The sequence below is a fragment of the Ostrea edulis genome, chromosome 3, assembly GCF_947568905.1.
Source record: "Ostrea edulis chromosome 3, xbOstEdul1.1, whole genome shotgun sequence".
Lineage (NCBI taxonomy): Eukaryota > Metazoa > Mollusca > Bivalvia > Ostreida > Ostreidae > Ostrea > Ostrea edulis.
The window spans coordinates 93,844,807-93,871,456 of NC_079166.1; the positions used below are offsets into that span (position 1 = coordinate 93,844,807).

At 36.4% G+C, this 26,650-nt stretch overlaps 2 protein-coding genes across 3 annotated transcripts in view; both read left to right on the plus strand.

Moving 5' to 3' along the window:
• The first annotated feature begins 1,062 nt into the window (after nucleotides 1-1,062).
• LOC125677111 (organic cation transporter protein-like) lies at nucleotides 1,063-17,390 on the plus strand. Of its 2 annotated transcripts, none has more exons than XM_048915087.2 (10): nucleotides 1,063-1,281; nucleotides 3,174-3,414; nucleotides 7,106-7,209; nucleotides 8,418-8,572; nucleotides 12,096-12,264; nucleotides 12,533-12,745; nucleotides 14,136-14,362; nucleotides 14,497-14,678; nucleotides 15,011-15,162; nucleotides 17,234-17,390. In XM_048915087.2, exons 1-10 carry the CDS (start codon nucleotides 1,274-1,276, stop codon nucleotides 17,310-17,312), a joined length of 1,530 nt encoding a protein of 509 aa, XP_048771044.2. In that variant the 5' UTR covers nucleotides 1,063-1,273; the 3' UTR covers nucleotides 17,313-17,390. The 2 variants fall into 2 exon arrangements, with proteins under 2 accessions (XP_048771044.2, XP_048771043.2); XM_048915086.2 differs by lacking the exon at nucleotides 1,063-1,281 and adding an exon at nucleotides 1,557-1,895.
• Nucleotides 17,391-23,832: 6,442 nt separating this feature from the next.
• The window catches only part of LOC125674454 (uncharacterized), a 50,065-nt gene continuing 47,247 nt past the window's right edge, over nucleotides 23,833-26,650 (plus strand). Inside the window, exon 1 of the mRNA XM_048911597.2 lies at nucleotides 23,833-23,978. Within this exon, the coding sequence (XP_048767554.2) occupies nucleotides 23,833-23,978 (146 nt within the window). The remainder of the gene's footprint in view (nucleotides 23,979-26,650) is intronic.

Sequence of the window (26,650 nt, forward strand, 5' to 3'; positions counted from 1 at the left end):
AAGTGTCGCAAAGTCTGCATTGCGTTCAGTGACCTATGAATGCAATGACCAATGATGTACCAGTTCAATAACTTAGTATTTAAATGACCTAGCAGTTGAATGGCCTAACAGTTCAATGGTCTAACAGTTCAATGGTCTAACAGTGAGGGTTCTTTATCGTATCAACGCCTACTCTGTCATGACACCCTGATTCTAAAGACAACTGACTTTCACTACTATCACCTCTGGTATATCCGGGTGTCCGTGTTTGCCCAACTCTCTTATTGTGTATTGCTTATAGGAGTTATGAGATTGACCACTGTTCGTTATCTTCACTTTTAATCTGTAATGCCTGGTGCTGGGCGAAGGAACAGCGGTGACGTTTACGTCTTAGATTTCATGTAGTGGTGTTAATGTGTTAGATTTCATGTGGTGGTGTTAATGTGTTAGATCTCATGTGGTGGTGTTAATGTGTTAGATTTCATGTGGTGGTGTTAATGTGTTAGATTTCATGTGGTGGTGTTAATGTGTTAGATTTCATGTAGTGGTGTTAATGTGTTAGATTTCATGTGGTGGTGTTAATGTGTTAGATTTCATGTGGTGGTATTAATGTGTTAGATTTCATGTGGTGGTGTTAATGTGTTAGATTTCATGTGGTGGTGTTAATGTTAGATTTCATGTAGTGGTGTTAATGTGTTAGATTTCATGTGGTGGTGTTAATGTTAGATTTCATGTGGTGGTGTTAATGTTAGATTTCATGTGGTGGTGTTAATGTTAGATTTCATGTGGTGGTGTTAATGTGTTAGATTTCATGTGGTGGTGTTAATGTGTTAGATTTCATGTAGTGGTGTTAATGTGTTAGATTTCATGTAGTGGTGTTAATGTGTTAGATTTAATGTGGTGGTGTTAATGTGTTAGATTTAATGTGGTGGTGTTAATGTGTTAGATTTCATGTAGTGGTGTTAATGTGTTAGATTTCATGTGGTGGTGTTAATGTTAGATTTCATGTGGTGGTGTTAATGTTAGATTTCATGTGGTGGTGTTAATGTGTTAAATTTAATGTGGTGGTGTTAAACCTTTTAGATTTGAAGTGGTGGCAGGATTCAGACTTGAACCCCGGGCCTCCTGATTGCGCAGACAACCAGCAGACTACCACAAGCGTTTAATATGTGTCTAGAATAAAACATTCCGCTGACCCTCCTGCTTCAGAACATTCCTTCCTCTCTCTGACGCTTTGATCAATCTATCTATGATGCATGATAAAAAGAGACCTTGTCTGTAAAGGTCTAGTACAATGGAGAGGTAAGACAATAAAAAAACCTAACAAAACTACCAAAAGCACCCCACCTTACAAACAAAATCCTCCATATCCTAAATCAAACTCATTATAATCATATCATCCTAAGTATTCTGTGTGTGTAGAGTGATAACTTATCGTTCATTATCACAGTGTGATTACTTTTCTAAGTCGCTCTAAATATTAATCATACGTGGTCTTTACAATTCATATGTACATGTAACCTGTCAAAAAGTTTTCCTAAACGTTATCACGCTGTACACACGAACTCTAAAATAACGCCGTGAAAAGGATACCCACTTTAGATAGAGAGGGCAAGACATAACATCCCAAAAATTTGCCGATAAACAGTATTTCAGCCAGGGGATTCAAAATCATTTTGCAAACACCGTCCGTGATAAGATTGACTGTCGCCCGAGAGTCCCCTCAATCCTCCATGCTTACCTTGGAGCGATAAATACAGAAGCCAGGAGATGAACTTTGACGAAATTCTGATTAAGTTGGGTGAGTTTGGGAGGTACCAGAAAATTCTCTATTTTCTGGCCGTGTGCCTTCCGGGGATCAGCTGCGGAGTGTTTATGGTTATTTCCGTTTTTCTACTCGGCGTACCCGATCATCGGTCAGTATTTGTTTTTAGATTTCTTAGATGATACTCCCCTGTATAATTATCCATCATGATAGAAGGTGCTATATTCAAATTAATATAAATACTTGCTATATTCATAATTAAAATTTCACCTTTAAGCAAATACAAAGGTTAAAGCATTTGATAAGACTATTCCTTGCGAAATTGATTGATTAATTGTTTTTATAATGTTCAGAGTACCAGTGGAAAATTCCACTGTATGAATTGTCGTCTTTGACCTATTTGTCTGAAACGGCACTAATTCATTACTGTGTCCATTTTCAAAAATTGCTTACTTTAAGGAGGCCATGTTTAAAAGACAGATAAGGTTTTATCACTTAATAAATTAAGAGATAATCTTTGATGATGTTTATATAACCAAACAAATCTTCGATTTGTTAAAAAATTGAAACGAAGTAGAAAAAAAAGATATACCCGTTTAATGGTAAATTAATCCACCGTGGACTACGGATAAAAATTCTTCCGAATCAGTTCCTTAAACTGAAATTTATCAACAAAGGAATAGGTGCCGTCGATATAAGCAGTATTTGTGTTTCATGGTATTTCAAGTTCAAATCTACACCCTGTACCATCTTCAGATATACATCTGCTAATTGTATTCAAATGTCTTAATTACACGCCTTTATAGAGCCTAGCTATAGACCATCTTCAAACTATCATTGAAGATGTTCTTGTTCTTTCACCTATAATCCAGTTGTAAATATCTGGTATTGCAAATAAAGTTGAAAATGATAAATGGAATCACTCGTTTTAAAAGGTCCGACATTCAGGTAGCTCCAATCACCTTCATCATGAATTTTGTCGAAGATTTTACCAGACGATGGGCTCTGTATAGAGAGAGGATAGACATTGATTCTTTGTCAAGACGGACAAAGGGATATCAAGATCTCGTATTAAAAAAAAACCAAAAAACCCGTTTCATACCAATTGTTAGTCCGCTCTAGACACCCGATCCCACCTCTGGTGTTTCAGAGGTCCATATTTACCCTGCTCTCAATCTCTAGTGTTTCAGAGGTCCATATTTACCCTGCTCTCAATTTTGTATTCCTTACAGGATTTATGTGATCGATTACTGTTAATTATCTATTTCATTCAGCTGAATAAATATCTACTACATAAAATTGGAATGGTACTGTGAATTTGTTATTTTACATGTAGATAAATCTTCCTCTGCACGTAACACCCGGGCTATGTAGTATACAGTATTTATATATTTTCATATCTTACTAGATCTTGTATTTTAATCTTCAGATGTGCAATACCTTCCTATGAAAACGACACATACGCCATTCAAAGTAAATTTCACCAATCTCAGGTGGACCTGTATATCCCGGATAAGGATCCTGACGATGATACACTGTTATACGACAGATGTAGTTACTATGACTACGAGAATAACACACGCACGAATCGGAATGCTTCTAGACACAAAACGAAGTGTTCAAAATGGGTGTACAGCGATGAGATCTACGAGTCAACATTCGCTAAACAGGTAACATGCACAAACATAACTGCATCCAGACGAGTTAGATTATACATACATAATACGTGCAGGCATTTTCTTCAGTTGATGTAGAGGTAGTTCCTTCCTTGATGAGACGCACTACTTTGTCCTCATTTGGGATCAGGGATTATAGGGGACTATATTTTCTATTAATTAACGGCGTAGTAAAGTATCATTTTATCTCCTCATTTAGAATAATTATAAGCACTAACTTTTCCCTCTGGTAGAATAGAAGAAAAGCAAGAAAATATTTTCAAAGCTATGGGAATAAATCGTAATTGACAAAAGTAATAAGGGCATATAGTACAATTTTGAACTTTCTACCCATCAGGACCTAGTTGCACGAAGGTTACTTAACTTTAAATGACAGTTGACTTTCCATTAACTTAGACATTTATATAGCGTTAACTTGAAGTTAACTGTCAGTTAAACTTAACTAACTTGTGCGCAACTGGATCCTGGGAGTCATTAAACGTTGCACTTTTATATTTTCCTAGAGTAAAACAGAGAACTCATTTCTTCCCCAATATTGTCTCCTGTTACGCCAGTATTGTTATATAAGATATTGAAACTTCTAAGTAGCAGAAGTATGGCAGAAACAATGATCAATTTGCAAAAAAGAACAACAGAGGAAATTCTGTCTATCATATATCTAATTGAATCAGGTACGAAGAAATAATGTATGATGGTTATACTGCAAAATAAAACAAATCTGTAACGAAGTATACATGTATATGTAATTTATAACATCTGCTCAATGATTTGATACAAAAAACAAGAAATATGGCACCCATTTTTCAAATTGATAAAAGCGGATCTTCTTATAATTTCCTTAAAGGTATGTATACTTCCAACAGTTTGTATATTCAAATTGATGATAATTTGACCAAATGTTTAATCTAAACTAGGAATTAGACAGGGAGATGATCTTAGTTCAATTCTGTTTAATATACTTATAAATGAACTTCCCAGTATGTTTAACAGAGAGGATGGACAGGTATCTCTAAATAGAACACCTTTAAGCTGTATAGTACATGTACATACTGATGATTTTGTACTGTTGTCATTTAGCCAAAGAGCTCTTCAACAAATACAAATTATTTGCCTTCTGTGATAAATATCGTTTAACAGTTATTTTAAAGAATACAAAGGTTGGTCTCTTTTAAAAGAAAGTTAAAGCTTCATAAATCGAACATTCATTGTCTTTTAAATATCTTGGAGTTTTATCTAACGCATTTGTAAATTGTCTACGTGATTTGTATAAACGTGGTGTGAAGGACATCTTTAAGTTAATTAAATGCTTTGGTAATGATAACTTTTCTACACTCTATCATGTTAAAAATAAACTGATATGGCTAATGCCAAAATGAAACAAAAAGCAACATAGTAAATTGTCTGTGCAGAATATCTTTATGATCAGTTTGTTATAAGGAACAATGTGCTCACAAGGATATACACGATTGTACACATTCCCTGTCTATCATGTCCTCACAAGGATATACACGATTGTATACATTCCCTGTCTATCATGTCCTCACAAGGATATACACGATTGTATACATTCCCTGTCTATCATGTCCTCACAAGGATATACACGATTGTATACATTCCCTGTCTATCATGTCCTCACAAGGATATACACGATTGTACATATTCCCTGTCTATCATGTCCTCACAAGGATATACACGATTGTATACATTCCCTGTCTATCATGTCCTCACAAGGATATACACGATTGTACATATTCCCTGTCTATCATGTCCTCACAAGGATATACACGATTGTACACATTCCCTGTCTATCATGTCCTCACAAGGATATACACGATTGTACACATTCCCTGTCTATCATGTCCTCACAAGGATATACACGATTGTATACATTCCCTGTCTATCATGTCCTCACAAGGATATACACGATTGTATACATTCCCTGTCTATCATGTCCTCACAAGGATATACACGATTGTACACATTCCCTGTCTATCATGTCCTCACAAGGATATACACGATTGTACATATTCCCTGTCTATCATGTCCTCACAAGGATATACACGATTGTACACATTCCCTGTCTATCATGTCCTCACAAGGATATACACGATTGTACACATTCCCTGTCTATCATGTCCTCACAAGGATATACACGATTGTACACATTCCCTGTCTATCATGTCCTCACAAGGATATACACGATTGTACACATTCCCTGTCTATCATGTCCTCACAAGGATATACACGATTGTACACATTCCCTGTCTATCATGTCCTCACAAGGATATACACGATTGTATACATTCCCTGTCTATCATGTCCTCACAAGGATATACACGATTGTACACATTCCCTGTCTATCATGTCCTCACAAGGATATACACGATTGTACACATTCCCTGTCTATCATGTCCTCACAAGGATATACACGATTGTACATATTCCCTGTCTATCATGTCCTCACAAGGATATACACGATTGTACACATTCCCTGTCTATCATGTCCTCACAAGGATATACACGATTGTACATATTCCCTGTCTATCATGTCCTCACAAGGATATACACGATTGTACACATTCCCTGTCTATCATGTCCTCACAAGGATATACACGATTGTACACATTCCCTGTCTATCATGTCCTCACAAGGATATACACGATTGTACACATTCCCTGTCTATCATGTCCTCACAAGGATATACACGATTGTACACATTCCCTGTCTATCATGTCCTCACAAGGATATACACGATTGTACACATTCCCTGTCTATCATGTCCTCACAAGGATATACACGATTGTATACATTCCCTGTCTATCATGTCCTCACAAGGATATACACGATTGTACACATTCCCTGTCTATCATGTCCTCACAAGGATATACACGATTGTACACATTCCCTGTCTATCATGTCCTCACAAGGATATACACGATTGTACACATTCCCTGTCTATCATGTCCTCACAAGGATATACACGATTGTACACATTCCCTGTCTATCATGTCCTCACAAGGATATACACGATTGTACACATTCCCTGTCTATCATGTCCTCACAAGGATATACACGATTGTATACATTCCCTGTCTATCATGTCCTCACAAGGATATACACGATTGTATACATTCCCTGTCTATCATGTCCTCACAAGGATATACACGATTGTACACATTCCCTGTCTATCATGTCCTCACAAGGATATACACGATTGTATACATTCCCTGTCTATCATGTCCTCACAAGGATATACACGATTGTACATATTCCCTGTCTATCATGTCTATATACAAGTTAGTTGTCCCTATACTATATTTCATTTTATGTAGAATGTCTGTGTTTTGGATTTCTTCCCCGCTCTGTAGTTTACTTTATGTGTGTTTGTTATCCTTGTGTGCCCCTTTAAAATTAATCCTAAATATAAATACAGTGCTCCCTCGATATATTGCCAACTTTTGTTGTAAGACCTTGGCAATAAAGCGTTATGCAATGTAACGGATTCACTGTTACAGACGATTTACTGAGCAGTCAGAAGAAATTCAATTTTGTAAATTTATTTGGGTTCCATTCTGTATAAACATTATTAAGAATGAATATGAATGGAAAAAAAACCTCCAATATGAATCGCTGACATTCATTTTTTTTTTTTTTTTTTTTTTTTTTTTTTTTTTTTTTACAACAGATCGACCTGGTGTGTGACGATCGCTATAAAACGTCGCTGGCCAAGTCCATGTTCTTTGTTGGAGTTCTAGTTGGTGCCCTCGGGCTCGGGATGCTGTCCGATGCGTGAGTTCATGTTGGTGTTTTTCCCCTCACATATGCATTTCATAATCACGCTTGCTATCAAAATGATGATAGGGCTGACACGACAGATAATGTGTCACATTGATTCAGCCACGAAACCAACAAAATATAAATCAGCGATAGTAGTTCCCGTTACAAGTACAAATAATTGTACATTTTGAACTTGATTACTGCCATTTAAATTCTAATGAAATTTGGTATGAAGTATCTTTAAGACAAGAGGGACACACATGGTCAATTCCAGGACTTCTGGATATCTGTGGCATTAGGGGTGGGGTACACACTGCCAAAAATGACTAATTGTCAAAACCCCTCTCTATAATTGTATGTCAGTGAGGAAAAATGAACGGATAGTGATGTAGAGAAGGAAGGCCTCTACCGAAATTGTAAATTTCATGATCCACGGAGTAGGGGTTCTGACCCCAGGGTGATGCCAAACTTACTATAAAGTGTGTATGTGTAAAGCATACAAATAATATCTTCTTCAATGTTATTGATACCAAATTGAAACCCAGGATCCATGAAAAACCTGAATTCAGTGTGTCTGTATAGTGATACGACTGAATATGTGACCCTGGAACTCTTGAAAATATTTTTTCAACCTGTACATTCTCATTCAAAACTGCGATTCCTTGTTTATGCTAAGATTAGTCAAATCTGAATATGCACTAAATGTCAATACATCTAATTAGTGGAGCCCCATCCCATCCCTACCCCCAACCCTAGGTCCATGATTTGAAAAAAAAATTTGAATCTGCAGTACCCAAGGATGCTTGCATAATGACGACAAAGGAAGGAACTGCTGATCTTGAGAAAATCTTCATAAAATAATCCTTCAATAGTGCTAGATAAAAGTTCCTCCTGTGGTTCCATATAAACATTCCTTTAATAATGTCATATAAACATTCCTCCTATAGTGCCATATAAATTTCCGGTCCCCTATTGTGTACCCACCGCGGGGTTATTATTTGAACATACTCTACCTGAGAGTTTGGTTGAAACTGACTTTTTGGTTCTCGAAAAGAAGAAAAAAATGTGTCAATGTTACGAACAGACAGACAGACGTCGGATAACAGATTCCCAGAAAAGCTCACTTAAGATTTTTTCTCACGTGAGCTAAAATATTTTAGAAAAATATTTTATTGCATGTGCGGTGGAGCATCATTAAAAATTCTCTTTTTATTTTGAAGCATTGGTCGGAAGAAGACTCTTAGTCTATCCGTTATTCTAATGATGGCCTCCTCTATCGGTCTGGCATGGGCCCCGAATTATATTGCGTTCGTGCTGATCAGAATATGTGTGGGTGCATCGACATCTGGGGTCTTCATGACGGGATTTGTGATAGGTATCAACTAAAACCAAATTTGTACTCTTTATTTCAGCTTGCTTTCAATAGACGCTTTCAAACGATAGTCTGTAGCTGCAATGATGTAGCCCTCTCCGAATTTTTTTGGGAGAGGGCTACAACTCCTTAGGATCTCCGTAATGGTGCAAATGCGGGAGTGATTCACTCCCGCAACATTTTCGATTATTCTAAACATTTGCTGACTTTCTTTACTTAAATAAAATGATATTCTATGTTTCTTAGTCAAATTATAAATTTACAACCTGCAACTTACAATTTGTGACGCTCTATTCTACCGTTTTCAACAAATATCGATATATTCCAATTTCTCGATTAATATTTGTGCGCCATGTTTGATAACCGAAGTTTCAACTTCCGATTGTCAAGTTATTTGCATATGCCATATAAAGTAGTATTTACATCAATGGACGAGTATGGAGGAGAAAGCTATTTCGTCGATACTGAAAAGGTTTAGATTTAATACCAAGTTAAAAAAAAGGACCAGCAGAGTGTAAATTATTTCTGCAACCATATACTTTTCCTTTCTTTGTCGGAGTGGCTCGAGTAACTACATTTTCGCGCTGATTGTCAATGTTTAAGTTTTTCAGTAGATCGACCTACGAGATCTCTCGATAACAAACATGGCGAAGCAGACGAAGACTTTTACATGCTGTACATGATGTTTAATGAAAAACACCTTTATTAGACATGCCCGAGCACAAATTTGGTACTTCTTTTGGTATAAACAACATTTGGGACTAATACACGGAGTTTATTATCGGTTATTCATAAAATTAGTTTGCGCCATTACGGAGATCCTATGGAATTGTAGCCCTATCCCGAAAACGTCAAAATAAAGAGAGAAAAAATCGGATAGGGCTACATTATTTTAGCTAGATAGTCTGTTAAACTGTATGTATAAAATGTGAAGATAACAAACAGTGATCAATCTCATAACTCCTATAAGCAATACAAAATAGAGAGTTGGACAAACAGGGACTCCTGGATATAGCAGAGGTGGTATGCTTTTTTCCTGGCTATTCATAGTCTGTTAAACTGTATGTATGTTTTTTCATTCAAACAGAGCTAAAAATTGGGGTGATGCACTGTGGGATATGTTTATGCTTCTTTGATTGTTAATATGTTAGAATTAATTTTTATGCTTCTTTGATTGTTATGTTAGAATTAATGTTTTATGCTTCTTTGATTGTTATGTTAGAATTAATGTTTTATGCTTCTTTGATTGTTAAGTTAGAATTAATGTTTTATGCTTCTTTGATTGTTATGTTAGAATTAATGTTTTATGCTTCTTCGATTGTTAAGTTAGAATTAATGTTTTATGCTTCTTTGATTGTTATGTTAGAAATAATGTTTTATGCTTCTTTGATTGTTATTGGGTTTAGGTTAGTAATGTTTGTATGGTGGAATATGCTCCATGCTTCTTGAACTGAATAGCTTCATGTCAACTCTGTTACTCCATCCCATTGAACAAAGACGAAAAATGCATTTAATTCAACCTCTTAATCAAATAACAGCAATATTCCTGATACGAAATCGAATATAATCATTTTATAAGGAGTATTTTCGTTAAATGAATTGCATCTGACGTTATTTTGTAAGGAGTATTTTCGTTAAATGAATTGCATCTGACGTTATTTTATAAGGAGTATTTTTGTTAGATGAAGTGAATCTGACGTTATTTTATAAGGTGTATTTTCATTAAATGAATCTAACGTTATTTTATAAGGAGTATTTTCGTTAGATGAAGTGAATCTGACGTTATTTTATAAGGTGTATTTTCATTAAATGAATCTAACGTTATTTTATAAGGAGTATTTTCGTTAGATGAAGTGAATCTGACGTTATTTTATAAGAAGTATTTTCGTTAAATGAATTGCATCTGACGTTATTTTGTAAGGAGTATTTTCGTTTAATGAATTGCATCTGACGTTATTTTGTAAGGAGTATTTTCGTTTAATGAATTGCATCTGACGTTATTTTGTAAGGAGTATTTTCGTTTAATGAATTAAATCTGACGTTATTTTGTAAGGAACATTTTCGTTAAATGAATCTGACGTTATTTTATAAGAAGTATTTTCGTTAAATGAATTGCATCTGACGTTATTTTATAAGGAGTATTTTCGTTAAATGAATTGAATCTGACGTTATTTTATAAGAAGTATTTTCGTTTAATGAATTGAATCTGACGTTATTCTATAAGGTGTATTTTCGTTAAATGAATTAAATCTGACGTTATTTTGTAAGGAGTATTTTCGTTTAATGAATTAAATCTGATGTTATTTTATAAGGAACATTTTCGTTAAATGAATCTGACGTTATTTTATAAGGTGTATTTTCGTTAAATGAATCTGACGTTATTTTATAAAGTGTATTTTCGTTAAATGAATTAAATCTGACGGTATTTTATAAGGAGTATTTTCGTTAAATGAATTGAATCTGACGTTATTTTATAAGGTGTATTTTCGTTAAATGAATCTGACGTTATTTTATAAGGAGTATTTTCGTTACATGAATTGAATCTGACGTTATTTTATCAGGAGTATTTTCGTTACATGAATTGAATCTGACGTTATTTTATAAGGTGTATTTTCGTTAAATGAATCTGACGTTATTTTATAAGGAGTATTTTCGTTAAATGAATTGAATCTGACGTTATTTTATCAGGAGTATTTTCGTTACATGAATTGAATCTGACGTTATTTTATAAGGAGTATTTTCATTAAATGAATCTGACGTTATTTTATAAGGAGTATTTTCGTTAAATGAATTGAATCTCACTTTATTTTACGAGTATTTTCGTTAAATAAATTGATTCTGACGTTATTTTATAAGGTGTATTTTCGTTAAATGAAGTGAATCTGACGTTATTTTATAAGGAGTATTTTCGTTAAATGAATTGAATCTGACGTTATTTTATAAGGTGTATTTTCGTTAAATGAATCTGACGTTATTTTATAAGGATTATTTTCGTTAAATGAATTGAATCTGACGTTATTTTACGAGTATTTTCGTTAAATAAATTGATTCTGACGTTATTTTATAAGGTGTATTTTCATTAAATGAAGTGAATCTGAAATTATTTCATAAGGAGTATTTAAATTAAATCTGATGTTATTTTATAAGGATTATTTTCGTTAAATGTATTGAATCTGACGTTATTTTATAAGGAGTATTTTCGTTAAATGAATCTGACGTTAATTTATAAGAAGTATTTTCGTTAAATGAATTGAATCTGACGTTATTTTATAAGGTGTATTTTCGTTAAATGAATCTGACGTTATTTTATAAGGAGGATTTTCGTTACATGAATTGAATCTGACGTTATTATATAAGAAGTATTTTCGTTACATGAATTGAATCTGACGTTATTTTATAAGGTGTATTTTCGTTAAATGAATTGAATCTGACGTTATTTTATAAGGAGTATTTTCGTTAAATGAATCTGACGTTATTTCATAAGGTGTATTTTCGTTAAATGAATTGAATCTGACGTTATCCTCAGGCGTGGAGTTGGTGGGGCCTAGTAAGCGGTTGTTCGCTGGTGTCGTCAATGAGATTTTCTTTGCCGTCGGGCTCGTCCTTCTGGCTGGCGTGGCTTATGGCCTGAGAGATTGGTTCTGGATTGAGCTATCTCTATCAATTCCGACAGTAATTTTCATCGCATTCTGGTGGTAAGTTAATAAGATTTTCAAGTTGAGATTTAATATTTTCTTACATTAAGTTAAATGTTCTTGGTTGGTGCTTATGTGAAAATACAGAATGATTGTAAGAATGTTGGGCTTTATCATATTTTGATGGAAAACCTTCAGTGTCTTTTGATATTGGATGCCATTAACTCAAAAGAATAGTATTGCCTCCAAAGTGTTTATGGTAGTACTGGTAATAAGTTTTTGAGATTGAATAAATAATTCATTATTTTCGTTAATTTGAGTAAATCAGCATTTTACCGGAATCTCCGAGATGGCTACTAAGTAAAGGACGAACTGAGGAAGCAGAAGAGGTGCTACGAAAGGCGGCCAAAGTCAATGGGGTCCAACTTCCGGAGAAACTTTTCGATGATGACGTCACAGATGTACCGGAAACTGCAGCTTTATGGAATCTGTTTACATCGAGGGTTCTACTAATCCGTACCCTTATCATCTTTTTTAACTGGTTTGTGTTCGCTTGTGTCTTCGTAAGTTTTCCAGGGCTTATTTAAAAACAAGGGTAGTTTAAGAATTATCAGCGCCGTTCGTGATCCACTCTGAATGACCTATTGACCTGTATTTACTTTTAAAATGTTTGCTCTATAGAATTCTTTTAAACCCCTAACTTTTGGACATCGATGTATCAGCGTGAATCGTTTACAGAAAATGTATCCCGATGCAGTTTATTCACGACTCTAAGGTTAGACCACACGATTAATTGTATAACACATAGTACACACGAGTCTAGAACGAGTACTTTAAGGACTGCTACATGTAAAACCCTTGGAGATACAAACTAATTTTATTTAATGCTCCAGTGATATACTTTTACTGCTCACACCACTAATCCAATTGAGACGGATCACAGATGACAGGAGTACATAAACCGGGTATCGTGAGTTTAGAATGATGGCTACTTTTGCATATTTCGTATAAAGATGGTGGTCAACCTACAGGTGTAAAACCCAACTAATGACCTGGCAGAATGATGTTGGTCGATCCTAATTACACAGGGGGTAGGGACGGAAGGAGGCTAGCCTGTCTTATCTTGGTGACTGTTTCTTAAAGGCGACTGTTTAGACAAACGTTTCATGAACAACATGATTTGGTCATGTGACAGCTAGGGACAAAACTCTTGGTGTTATCGTCGTAAGGTGGTTTTGAAAGAATGTCATGTTTTCAATCTCTCAGCTGAAAACCGTGGTGATCTTTTGGACATCTAGATTCACTATGATCAGTTATCGCTGACGTAATAACTTTGGAAAAATGGACTTCGATCCCGACTGTTTTCAAGATGCTCAAAATAGCAGTCTCTCGATCAGTCCCCAGGACTCAGTGCTACTATCAGGAATGAGAAGTACCGAGCATTAGAATTTTGTTTGACATGTCGGGACTAATCGGGGTGGCGGATCAGCGCGGTGTGTTAGGACATTTGACCTCATCATAGAGTTTATACATCCCGATGTTGTTAAGTAAACACGTGTATAAGATTATACACAGCGAAACACGACAGTTAAATGTAGTGTATTTAGAACGAACTCAACGGGAAACTACACCTTAATAGCGGGTTAAAAAGTACAATGTAAACTCTGTATAAGGAAAATGTTATACGTGTATATACATTGTAAGCTTTCGACAAAAAATCATCAAAGTGCATGTCAACTTAACTCTTATCTCACGGGGATATTTCTCATTCAATTCTAAAGGTGTTAGCCATAGTGCTTCTTGAAAAAATGTCTGCCTTTTCACAGATTGATGAAATGCTCAGACCATACTTTCTTCCAAAACCAATAATCTTTTTATAAAGAAAATCCCCAATGGGAAAATGAAAGTGAAAAACATACATCTGTTTGCAGGATGGTGGTTAGTATGACGTATTATGGGTTGTCTCTCAACACGGGTAACCTTGGCGGGGATTTTTACGTCAACTTCCTGATTTCCGGTGTGGTTGAATTTCCGGCCTACGCGCTGTGTCTGCTTTTGTTAGACCGATGGGGACGAAAGAAGTGCCACTGTTCAGCCATGTTGCTGGGGGGAATCGCTTGTCTCTGCACAATATTCACAATCAGCTTTGGAGGAAAAGGTGGAAAAATAAATAAATATAACTACATCCCATAATTTCGATTGTTTCTCTCAAACACAAGTAGCTTCAAATCAAAATACGTCACTGCGGTGTTGTTCCAAAGGGACACCGTGCTTTATTATGTTTTTATTTAGATCTACAATGGTTAACAACAACGTTGGCGATGATTGGGAAACTTGGATCCGCCGCTGCATTTGCTGTAATCTACGTCTTCTCAGCTGAATTGTATCCCACAGTTGTCCGGAATGCCGGAATGGGAGCCAGTTCCTGTTGCGCGCGCATTGGTGGTATACTGGCACCTTACGTTGCGGATTCGGTAATGAATGAACTATTATACCAGCCATTATTGACGGCAACTCATAGATATAGTATATATATAGATGATATTATGTGGGTGCTTTGTATATAACGAAATCAAAATGATATGATTATACCCAAAACGTCATCTATCTTCTCACGGAGTTCTGTTTGCTCTATAAAGATATTCTTCAAAAGAAACACGAATATAGATTTTCTTTCATGAAATAATTTTACTCTTCCTTGAAATAGCAGGTATGAAAATTATCTATGAATATGCTAATGGTTGATGCATCATATCGATATGAATATATACATGATTCATGACTAAAACTTGCCTTTACGTGACAGGGTGTGATGATTGGTGGAAAGTTTGGCCAAGCGGTGCCTTTAGTTATATTTGGTGGCGCCTCCGTCCTGGCGGGCGTCTTGTCCCTCAAATTACCGGAGACACTGGATGAAAATCTACCGGAAACGATCGAGGACGGCATACAGTTCGGAACGTAAGGAAACCCCTTAATTAATTAGAATTCCTGAACACTCCTTTCTTAATTAGAATTCCTGAACACCCGTTTCCTAATTAGAATTCATGAACATCCGTTTCTGAATGATACAACTGATAGAACAGTAGATAATAGTCGCGGAATGATGTATAAATAATAAATATATAAATAATCAATACGCGCGGACAGTTTACGTTTGTTAATGCAATGTATAGTGGGGTACACCATCCTTCATTTGAGAATTATATGGCTATTCTTATAAGATCATCAAAAGAAAAGCGGAGAAGAAAACGGAGAAGAAAACTGGTCGCTGTCAGTGTGAATTCATAATCTTTCAATACAAGAAATAATTATCGTCAAGTCTTCTAAATGTGATACGAAGTTGACTCGAAATTTTCGCTAGTAGTCGCTGTCGTTAGAAACGCGCACGGAGTGGCTGTCAAGCGCGTGCAATGTGTGTATCACGCGTTAGAATAAAGCGTGTTTCTATTATGTATAGCAAAGCGTTTAGGGTTTTCTCTGGCCAATCAGAGGTCTGGAATTTGGCTGATCTAGTAAGCTTCGGTAACGACTTTACTTTACATCTCAAGTATCTTCATTAATAATACCGTCCAAATTCATACTTAAAATTCCACAATGAGGATGGATCTTCAGTGGCTTTCCTCGTCTTCTCTGGTGCAAATGCATGAAGCGATGAAGGAACGCACATTAAGATGACAAAATCTTCGTGTGCTTCCATGTCGATAGCAAAAAAAAAAAAAAAAAAAAAAGAATCAATAAATAAATAAAGAATAAAAAAAATAAATAATTTCCAAGGGGCACAACACTAGAGTGAGATCTAAACCCGATTTACCGGGTAGACAGGTGAGGAAACTTTTACTAAAGTTGTCTGCGACTCGTATTATCATGTAAACTGGTCTACACTGCAGTTTAAACCTCTTATATTAAATCTTCTATCATAAGAGGGGGGGGGGGGGGGGGGGACAAAACCCGCATACTATACCTACTTCAAAAATGAAAAAAGTGAAGACATCGAACAGTGATCACTCTCATAAAGACCACAAAGAATACAGAATAGAGAGTAGGGCAAACACGGACCCACGGAAACACCAGAGTTGTGATTGTCTTTGGGTAAGCACATCTTGTTGACCGTTCGTTGCTGGATGCTCAGATCACCAAAGATTGTGTAGATATTTTCAATGAGGAGTTCCATCATCTTTTTAATATCAGCTTCAGAGTACTTGTGCGTAAAATCAGAGTGATGTTTAACAGAGCAATTTTGGTAGGGTGATTGAACACTGAGGACTAAAGCGCAGACTGCCCGCGTATATTATTAGCTATTTGGATTCTTGGCAGGGTATGTGGACTCCCATTCCCTGTCAAAGTTTATATTCTTCTGAGCCGTTCCCTGTCAAAGTTTATATTTTCCCGAGCTGTTAGGCGACAGGGAATGCGAGTCCATATATATACCTTACCAAGAATCCATATAACGAATACGTCCTACTGCTGAGTAATCAACGTAAAATTAAAACAAGAAGTTTATTTTACGAAGCCGATTATGTATATAGATCCATGGAAGCCTTTGTCACACACTACGAAACACAATGTTATACTATAGCGGTGCTTTTTTAAAACCAAGGTACTAAAACACACATAGGCTACGTCTTTTGTCCGATCTTTTTGAGTTTATCAATAAAATGTACTACAATGTATATATTGAATTTTCAATTATTTTTCGTAAAGCGACAGGAAATATCATGATTCATTTTTTCACTATTAAAATTTGTATGTTTTGTAGGCCTGAGTACACATGACATAACTAACTTTAATTTCACTATATATAAATTTGTATGTTTTGTAGGCCTAGGGAATATCACACTCTCTACACATGACATGATTCACTATATAAATTTGTATGTTTTGTAGGCCTTAGTACACATGACATAACTAACTTTAATTTCACTATATATAAATTTGTATGTTTTGTAGGCCTGAGTACACATGACATTGGACCCCGGCTTTCAGTACTTTCAGAACTTTAATTCACTATATAAATTTGTATGTTTTGTAGGCCTGAGTATAGGAAGAAGCCGCAGCTCTCGTTGACAGTGGAAGCCCCGACTAAAGACATTGGCATGACAAAGTTCTGAATGCTGTGTGCGGAAATAGAAAGACGTTTAGTTACAATATTCACATACGTGTATTTAAATACAATTCTCCTTTATCTATTCGTGTGTGGTTTCTCATTGGTTTTAATGGTACTATGCGTCGAGTCTCTCTTTCTCTTTAACTATCACTCTCTATCTATCAACCCCTCGCAGTAGCTCAGTGGCAGAGCGTTCGCCGCGTAACCGGGAAGTTGTGAGTTAGAGCCCCGTTAGACGTAAAACATAAAAAGTAATTGCCCCATCGTCAAAGGCTCGGCAGGTAGAAGTGAGAATCACGGGTCTTTTGGATATGAACTTAGCAATGAAGGTCCCGTGTCGCGGCAGGCGTTGGCGCGATAAAGAACACCGCTGTTACGGCCCTGAGCGCTGAACATAAGTCTAAATTTGTGGTACTTCATCTGCAGCTGGTGGCGTCTAAAATATGAGTAAAAAATTCTCGATCGGCATAATCAAAGTCTAAGTCTCTCTCTCTCTCTCTCTCTCTCTCTCTCTCTCTCTCTCTCCAATTCTCGACCCTGTCTACTATATCTGACGCAAGGCTTTTATCGTAGAACACTGACTGAACATTGTGAAACACGCCAGCGAGAATTTGCTGTAAGAGGTAACTATGGAGCGGTCCTTCGGATGACACCGCAAAAACCGAGGTCCCGTGCCACAGCAAGTGTGGCAAGATAAAAACCCATCCCTGCTCAAAGGCCGTAATTAAGCGCCTATCAATCCGAAAATTACGTATTCGTCCGTAACAATCAATGATTGATATGGTTGATTGGATATTGTTTAACGTCCCTCTTGAGAATAGTTCACTCATACGGAGACGTCACCATTGTCGGTGAAGGGCTGCAAAATTTAGGCCTATGATCGGCGCTTACGACCTTTGAGCAGGGAGGGGTCTTTATCGTGCCACACCTGCTGTGACACGGGGTCTCGTTTTTGTGGTCTTATCCGAAGAACCACCCCATTTAGTCGCCTATTACGACAAACAAAGGGTACTGATGATATATCCCACGGGACCGTAACAATCAATGTGTATGAATACTGCTTAGTTACACATCATTACACCTAGTGTATCTTTTGGACACAAGTTCATTGAAACACCCTTCTGACTTCATACATTACAGTTGAGTGCAAGCACACTAAACCATAAACCCGTATTCGTGGCGGTGTAGAAGCGGAAGGCCGGGGTTCGAATCCCGGCCAAGACAGGCCTACATGTAAGTCGTTTAAACAGGTATTGACAATTCCGTCACCAAACGCTCGGCATCAGATGTGAATGTCACGGGTCTTCGGAGATGATCTTAAAAACGGATGTCCCGTGTCACAGTAGGCGTGACACTCTTAATTAAGAAACCTCACTGCTCCATGGCCCGTCAAACCAGCAGAAAATGTCCATTCATGAATTATTGCCATCCTGTCAGTAATTCCTGCTCGTAAACTCCGATGTGCAATGATCTCGATGGTCATCAGTTCAGAAAAATACGAACAAGGGGCACTGCATGTGCACGTGTCAGGTTTGTAAACAATTTAACATACCAATTTTATATCAAATGCACCATCATAATCTCATTTGAGTGGCATGTTTGCGTTATTTAAATACTTTCTTACAGTTATAGTACTTAAAGTCATGCATGTGAAAATAGACATAATTATTTGCTGGTGTGATTAACATATATGCAGTAACATTTCAAAACAAACGAAATGTGTAGCTGCTAACGCCAGTTTCCGTCTATGTGTCTCAGCAACCCTTTATGTTCGGAAATAATCGTTCTGATGTCCGTGTACACGACGCAATGATGGTTTATACGAAACGCTCATTGTAGGTATGCTCTCAAACAATATTCCCTTGTTTATTTTGCTGAATTTTTATTCAGATTTTGGGAATAATATTAGTTATACCGATAGATGGTAATTGATGCATAATTGGATATTTGAAAAATATCGTCAGTTACAGCTTGTATTAATTGGTAATTGCATATCTCGCAGGGTGCAAAAAATTCTCGTGTGTAAATGTAAGAAAGAAAAGTTCAACTTAAGAAAGACGAGTTCAATATCTGTTGGTTTAAGTCTGAAAAGATTGATATTTCTAAATGACTTTATTCAGGATATTAAGAACACCTAGCAGGAATGTTTAGCTTGATAAATCTATTTTCCCGCGGATTTTCTTTGTAAGTAAATTTCCCCTGTCAGGTAAAAGATAAACGAGATAATGATAGTAGGGGTAGATAACAGTGTACCGGGTCAGACCTCTTGTTTACCTGAGATGTCAAGGTCTATCGAGCGTCAATTTACCATTCAGTGAAGGGGAAATTCATCTTTACTCCCTCTATTATCATAAATATCCTCATACATGTATGTATTTGTATAAATTTGTAACATTGTAAGCGAAGTCCGCATCTAGAATTGTGTTCTACGAATCATCAAGAAATTAGATCTTTGTATCTGTACGTCCTCAATAACAATAAGACATCCCAACATCGCACAAATCATCTCCTTTGATTGTAGTGACGGACACATTACTAGTCAAGCACTTCCGGTTTCACTGAGGTCCTAGAACAGGTGCTGTGTTCTGGTAAGCTTCAATCAGTCGAAACAAGTTATACGTAGCCAAGTGCTTGAATCTTAATCGTTATCTGTTAACAAACTGAGCGATGAGGGATTACATCAGTGTGCACGATACACTATAGATCTAGAATTGTACCCGATATACCATAGAAATGTGCACGATACACTATAGAATTGTACACGATACACTATAGAACTTCAAGCGACTGTGCGTCAATTGTAATTCTTGAAAAATATTTCTCTCACAAGTTAGACATTAGTTGCTGGTGTAATGAAAATATATTCAGCTAAATTGATAGCCTACCTTTGAAGGTAGCTCAACAAAAAGTGTTGCGACCCCAGTTTTTGTTTTTAATTTCCTAATTTTCCTTCGATGTAGAAATAAAAATACACTTCTCAAAACAATTGACATTACTCCAAATCTCAGGTGCGAACCTAATTTTAAAATGATTCCTGAGGATTGTCATTTGAAGGTATGCAGTAATCTTTTTTCCCTTGCATTCATTTATATCTACAACCAGATATTACAGCGGATGTGTTAGCTCAGTGGTTTGAAAGTTCGCTGTGTGACGGGGAAGTTTGTAGGTGGGATTCCCTCTCGTGACGGGGAAGTTTGTAGGTGGGATTCCCTCTCGTGACGGAGAAGTTTGTAGGTGGGATTCCCTCTCGTGACGGGAAAGTTTGTAGATGGGATTCCCTCTCGTGACGGGAAAGTTTGTAGGTGGGATTCCCTCTCGTGACGGGGAAGTTTGTAGGTGGGATTCCCTCTCGTGACGGGGAAGTTTGTAGGTGGGATTCCCTCTCGTGACCGTGGAGTTTGTAGATTGGATTCCCTCTCGTGACGGGGAAGTTTGTAAATGGGATTCCCTCTCATGCCTATATTTTGTTATACTTAAAGCATTAAAATATGTAATGATTGCTCATTCGCTAAACCATATAGGTATCTAAAAGTGAGAGTCGCAGATCTTCTGGATGAGAACTTAACAAGAGTAGCGGAATCGATGCTCAAGTTTATTTAGAGTGTTTTTCATACGCCGTGGCATGCAGACGTTTACGGAAGGTAGTACCAGCCATCATCATACTTTCTTTTGCGTTATATGGATGAAATGTCCAGCTGAAAAAAAAAAAACTGTGACAGGAGGCAAGTAAACAAACCAAGATCTATGTGCGTAAAATATTTCCCCAAAATTAAGTTCAACAATCTGTGGTTTTTTCAAACATCAAAGAAACTAAGAAAATTGTTAAGAATCAAAATTATTGCAATGCGCGCATTTTTTATTTGTTTATCAAGGCCTTAGCCCGAAAACCGTGAGGAGATTAAATGACAAACCATGTACTCACTTTGTAATATTTCTTCAAAACTGACTAAGTTCAAGAACCGCGCGTAATTTTTTTTATGAATGTAGAAAATCAAACTCTCAGTCACATGCACATCTGCAATACCCATTTAAGCATACTGTAAAATAAGAAGGTCTTAACTTGAATACTATGGGAGAAGTTAAATTGACAAATCATGTAATCTCTATGTAATGTTTCTTCAAAACTTACCAAACAGAACAACGCGTAATTTTCTCATCAGAAATTTAAGTAAATCAAAATCTCTGCCACATGCACATTTTCGAAAATCATATAAACACACTATAAAATAAAAAGGTCCTACTTCAAAACTGCGTGGAGATAGCCCGACAAATCATGTACACACATATAACATTAGCATATTACTTCAGATAAAAGCGAAAACTTTTGCAAGCGAGATCAAAATGTATTAGAATCTAAACATGATGTAGACTGACCCACAGTAAGGGTACACAGCAAGTGACAGATGTAGACTGACCCATAATAAGGGTACACAGCAAATGTCAGATGTAGACTGATGTAGACTGACCCACAATAAGGGTACACAGCTAGTGACAGATGTATACTGACCCACAATAAGGGAACACAGCAAGTGTCAGCTTGATATGTAACAGAGAAATAGATCAGACGCAGGAAAAGCTCGAACGGACGGACGGACGGACGGACGGAAAGATGTTCCGGCGGACACACAGACATCGCTCTACCATAACACGTCTAAAGACGAGCTTATAAAATCGGAAGTGACGTGTAGCGACAGGCGTTGGGACAATAAAAGAATCCTCACTACTTCAGTCTTGCCACCTCGCACTTTTACCTACAGCTGATGATCAATGTCAATCTCAGTGAAAAATTTCCATGCAACAAAGGAATAAACCAGACGAACATTTTATGTTATATTTAAATCATAAAATTGAAAGACGACGAGTGTAATGACGTTATTAATGATTTATTGTATATTGTTTAACGTCGCTCTCGAGAATATTTCACTCATATGGAGGCGTCAACACTGCTGGTGAAGGGCTGCAAAGTTTAGGCCTATTCTCGGTACTTATGGTCATTGAGCAGTGAGGGATCTCTATCGTGCCACACCTGCTGTGACACGGGACCTCGGTTTTTGCGGTCTCATCCGAAGGGCCACCCCATTTATTTGCCTCTTACGACAAGCAAGGGGTGCTGAGAACCTATTGTAACCCGGATCCCCACGAGATACGTTATTAATGAAGACTATATTAAGACGCTATAGAAATATACGGGATTGATAGTTCCAATTTTTACTGATATCAGTTTAACAATGGTTTCAAACGAATATAAAAAAATCACCATTAGTTAAAAATGAAATATATGTGAACTCTGCAATTAATCAAATAATAACAGATGACATAAGAATTTACACGTAAAATCAGGCTGTGTTACGTTTTCGTCAAATATGATGAATATTGAAATCAAGCGTGACATTTTCCCGAGTTTAACTATGCTCGAAATAAGCAATGGTGCCGCATCCTCTTACATAGGTAGTTCCTGTTATAAGCAATACCACTGTGATAATCTAAATAATAATGAAATACCAGGCAGTGAGTTTTAAGACCCATTTTGAGTGCAAATATCGACCCTTTCCCCTCCCAAAAATTGATTTCCCCCCAATTTAACTTGCGCTTTTCCCAATGATGAAAACAGGCAAAAATGTATTTGTTAAAGAATAAGTTCGCTGTGAATAGTTTACGTTCGACATGACGAAGACGCATCAATTCTAGTTGATTTATCCTTTTTTTTTTAAAAGATAGAATAGTTAAAAATTTTGAGAACTTAAAGAAAATAAAGTTAAATATGTAAAATAAAAGAAGAATGACATGATAGTTGTGTTGGATTACTTATTTGATATGATATATTTAGTTTATTTACAATAATACTGTGTTTTCCCAGTTTGAGCAAAACGTCAACAATGTTTACCAATTTGAAAGACACAGGCCTCTTTTGAAAAATCACTGGACAGTGAATCGCGGACTTCTACTTTCATTTTTACCGGATTTGATTAACAAAATAGTTAATGTGATTACATGACTACGTGAAGCGACACCCATATGTCCTATACTCCTATCACGTGACTAATTGTAATTAGAATCACTCTATTAGTAGAGGTGTGGATCAAAATTACACTGTGTAAGATGACTTCTTTCTTCATAAAATTACGTTAAGATAGTGTAATGACAACTGGAAATGTTAATCCGATTCACGAAATTAAAGGTATATTATGTCCCACATACAGCATAATACATTTATAGAACTTTTTCTTGAATTACGTCATGTGAATGGGTCTTCGTGATATTGTCTCCTGTATCGATGAGTGAAAATTTGGACCAAGGAGGGCTTCAATTTTCTTCTTTCTTTCACTTAGATCATTACCTGCGGTTAACAAGGATTATCTTAATGGAGGATTATTCAAATTCACGTCCTCTCATTTTACAATGTTTGCAGACTCTCTACAATGTTGACTCTGGCTCATAAGTAAGCACAAACTTCGATAAGATCAAACGTCTGACGAAAAGATTCTTGTCGATCAACATGGAATAATAACCTGAGGAACGTAAAGATGAATTTCGACGATATTCTGATTAAACTTGGAGAATTTGGAAAGTACCAAAAAATTTTGTATTTCCTGACAGTATGTCTCCCGTCCGCCACAGCTGGTGTGGTCATGGTGATATCTGTGTTTCTCCTTGGAGTACCGAAACACCGGTCAGTATTTAGTGTCCTTGTACCAAGTCTTTCAGATACCAATTTATCCTGTACTTCTAAATCAAATGTCTCAACACGGCTGTAGCAAAATTTAGACGAGAGATCTGTTTATGATTGATTCCCTTGAAAACGTACATGTATCTTAAATAATTTTCTGAATATATATATATATATATCTATTTGAAAACGTTTATATCATCACTGGAAATGTTTCCCCTATAAATCTACAACTGGTATTTGTATGCTTCTTCCTAAGTTTTCATTCTTAAACTATCTGGTTTACATAAATGAAAAATGGAACTTCCTCGGGTTCGAAATCCGAGGAGTTGTGAATTCGGGTATGAAATCTTAAATACTGTAATAAAGTACAAAGTCAGCAACTTGGATTTATTTCAAAGTTTGTCAAGCTTATTGCAGTGGACTCGCAATCATATCCATATATTTTTTTCTTGGAGATATTTTGAGGAAAATATGAAAAAAAAGTTATAACTGCAATTTAGATACACGTATTCATTACACGCTCTTTGACAAATGATATGCGATGTTTACCATTGCTTCATTATATCAATTTCTGTCATTGTTACCGGAAATAAAGCTGATGTCTCATGTTACTATTGGTTACCCATGACATCATCAATGCGTATCCACTTCATTTCGAATCTTTAAATCCTCCAGCCCTTAAAATTCTTCAACTTTGAAAATAGTCACAAAACTTCATGCATTATACCAAGAAAATGAAACGTTTCCTTGATTTAATTCTGATAAAATGTTATTTGTACATCAATATACATATAGGATCTCCAATAGTGTGTGGTTTAATATGATTTATATCCAACGAGTTGTGTGTGTGTTTTTTGTTGTAGTTTTTTTTTTTTTTTTTTTTTTTATCCCCGAGCCTTGGCGATATAAATCATTTCAAACCACAACCATGGGGTATTTTTTTTTATTACATGTTACCCCCCCCTCCCCTCTGTTTTCTATTGACATTTTTACTGTTCAACCTTCAAGGCTGCATAACATCCTGTAGTCATGCCATTATTACGCATAAAGAAAAAGTGCCTCATACAATACACAAACAGATCATGTTTGAGAAGATTTCTTTTCAATTGTTGAATGAAATTAAACAGGATATGATTTTCACAATATTAACATTTTACTCTATGATTGTACTGTTTCATTACTGTTTAGCATCAGGTCAATCGTCCGCGTCGTAGATCAGACGCGGTGTTGCCTGGATGACGGATTTGAATTTGAATCAATTTGGACGTTTACGATGGTCTTTCCAGCAACAATGTTGACAAGGATTTGGATTCCTCCTGTGAAATTCATTGTTGTGTTTGCGGCTCCACTGCTCTTTAACGTGTTTCAAAAGGCAGCATTATTTTGATTGAACTGAAACTGAGTGGCGGATACACATGGTTGTGACGCTGTTGAATTTTAAAGAATAGTCGAAATATATCTGTGTTGGGTTTTATATAAACTGATGTAGTTGTTGATTGATTGGAGATTTTTGTGGCCAGTTATTTGCATAATTTGATTGGCAGGTATATTTTCACTTAGGGTACTCTACATCGTCATAATGGCTGACTTTCTTTGAAAACATGGATGAAAAAATCGATATCAGCAATATTTGAATTTTCCTTTTCCATTTATATAACTAGCCGAGTAGTTCAGTAGGTTAGAATACCGACTGCTGAACTGTGGGTCGCAGGTTCAAGTCCAACAGGGGATTTAAATTTTTTTCAGATTACCCACTACTAAAACTATATTTTTTGACAAAATAAATAAATTTGAAAATTTTCAACTTCAAAATGTTGTTGTACATATCCTCCACTTTTCATCTACATCAAATTTCACTGGTGTAGCATACCTCCTTAATTGTTGAACTAAATATTTGTGAGCACTGTGGTTTGTCAACTTCTCCCCCCCAAGAATTCCCACTGCAGTTGTCATTCTTTTCATGATAGACCCTATTGATCAACACCTATGGGCTCTCTTTTAAAGTACTGGTCTTCATGTGCCATTGTGCATTGGTTCGTGTGGATTGCCAGATAAAAGGGGTCATCGGGCGTGCAGGAATCAGGGGGTCTTTTTTCGGAATTCGTCGGTGAGTGCTTGACACGGACCTGGACATTCCAAATCTAGCCACATTTGAGGCCTGACAACACGAACATCCCGAGCATTGACTCCTTGTTACGTCTTTGATGTCAAAAATTCAGAGTCGGCACTGTCCGTCTGTAAACATGAGATTGGTCGGTGTTCACCGGACTCCCTGAGACCAAACTAGACGGTAGTAAATAGCCATAGAGAGTTGTTGATACTTTCAGGATTTTTCACACCCAACAGTTCATTCTTCCACAATTTATCTACTTCGTCGTCCAGATAAGACTTTCTGTTTGTTTTGCTTTTAAAACTTCTCGCACTTTTGCAAATTCCATGCTAGCAATTACACGAAAACCGTAAATGGCTGTCAGTGCTACTCGTGGATGTTCCTTGCATATTTGTTTCGTAATTCGAGTCGTCTGATTTGCGAACTCGGAGTGAAAAAAATTACAGAGTAAATCGCTAAATTCAGGCGGAGGAGTACATTAAATTGGTCGTTTTTCATTTTGAGTTTCTTCTAGAAATAATTTTAGCAAATTCATGTCATACTATTTTTTTAAAGAGTGTTT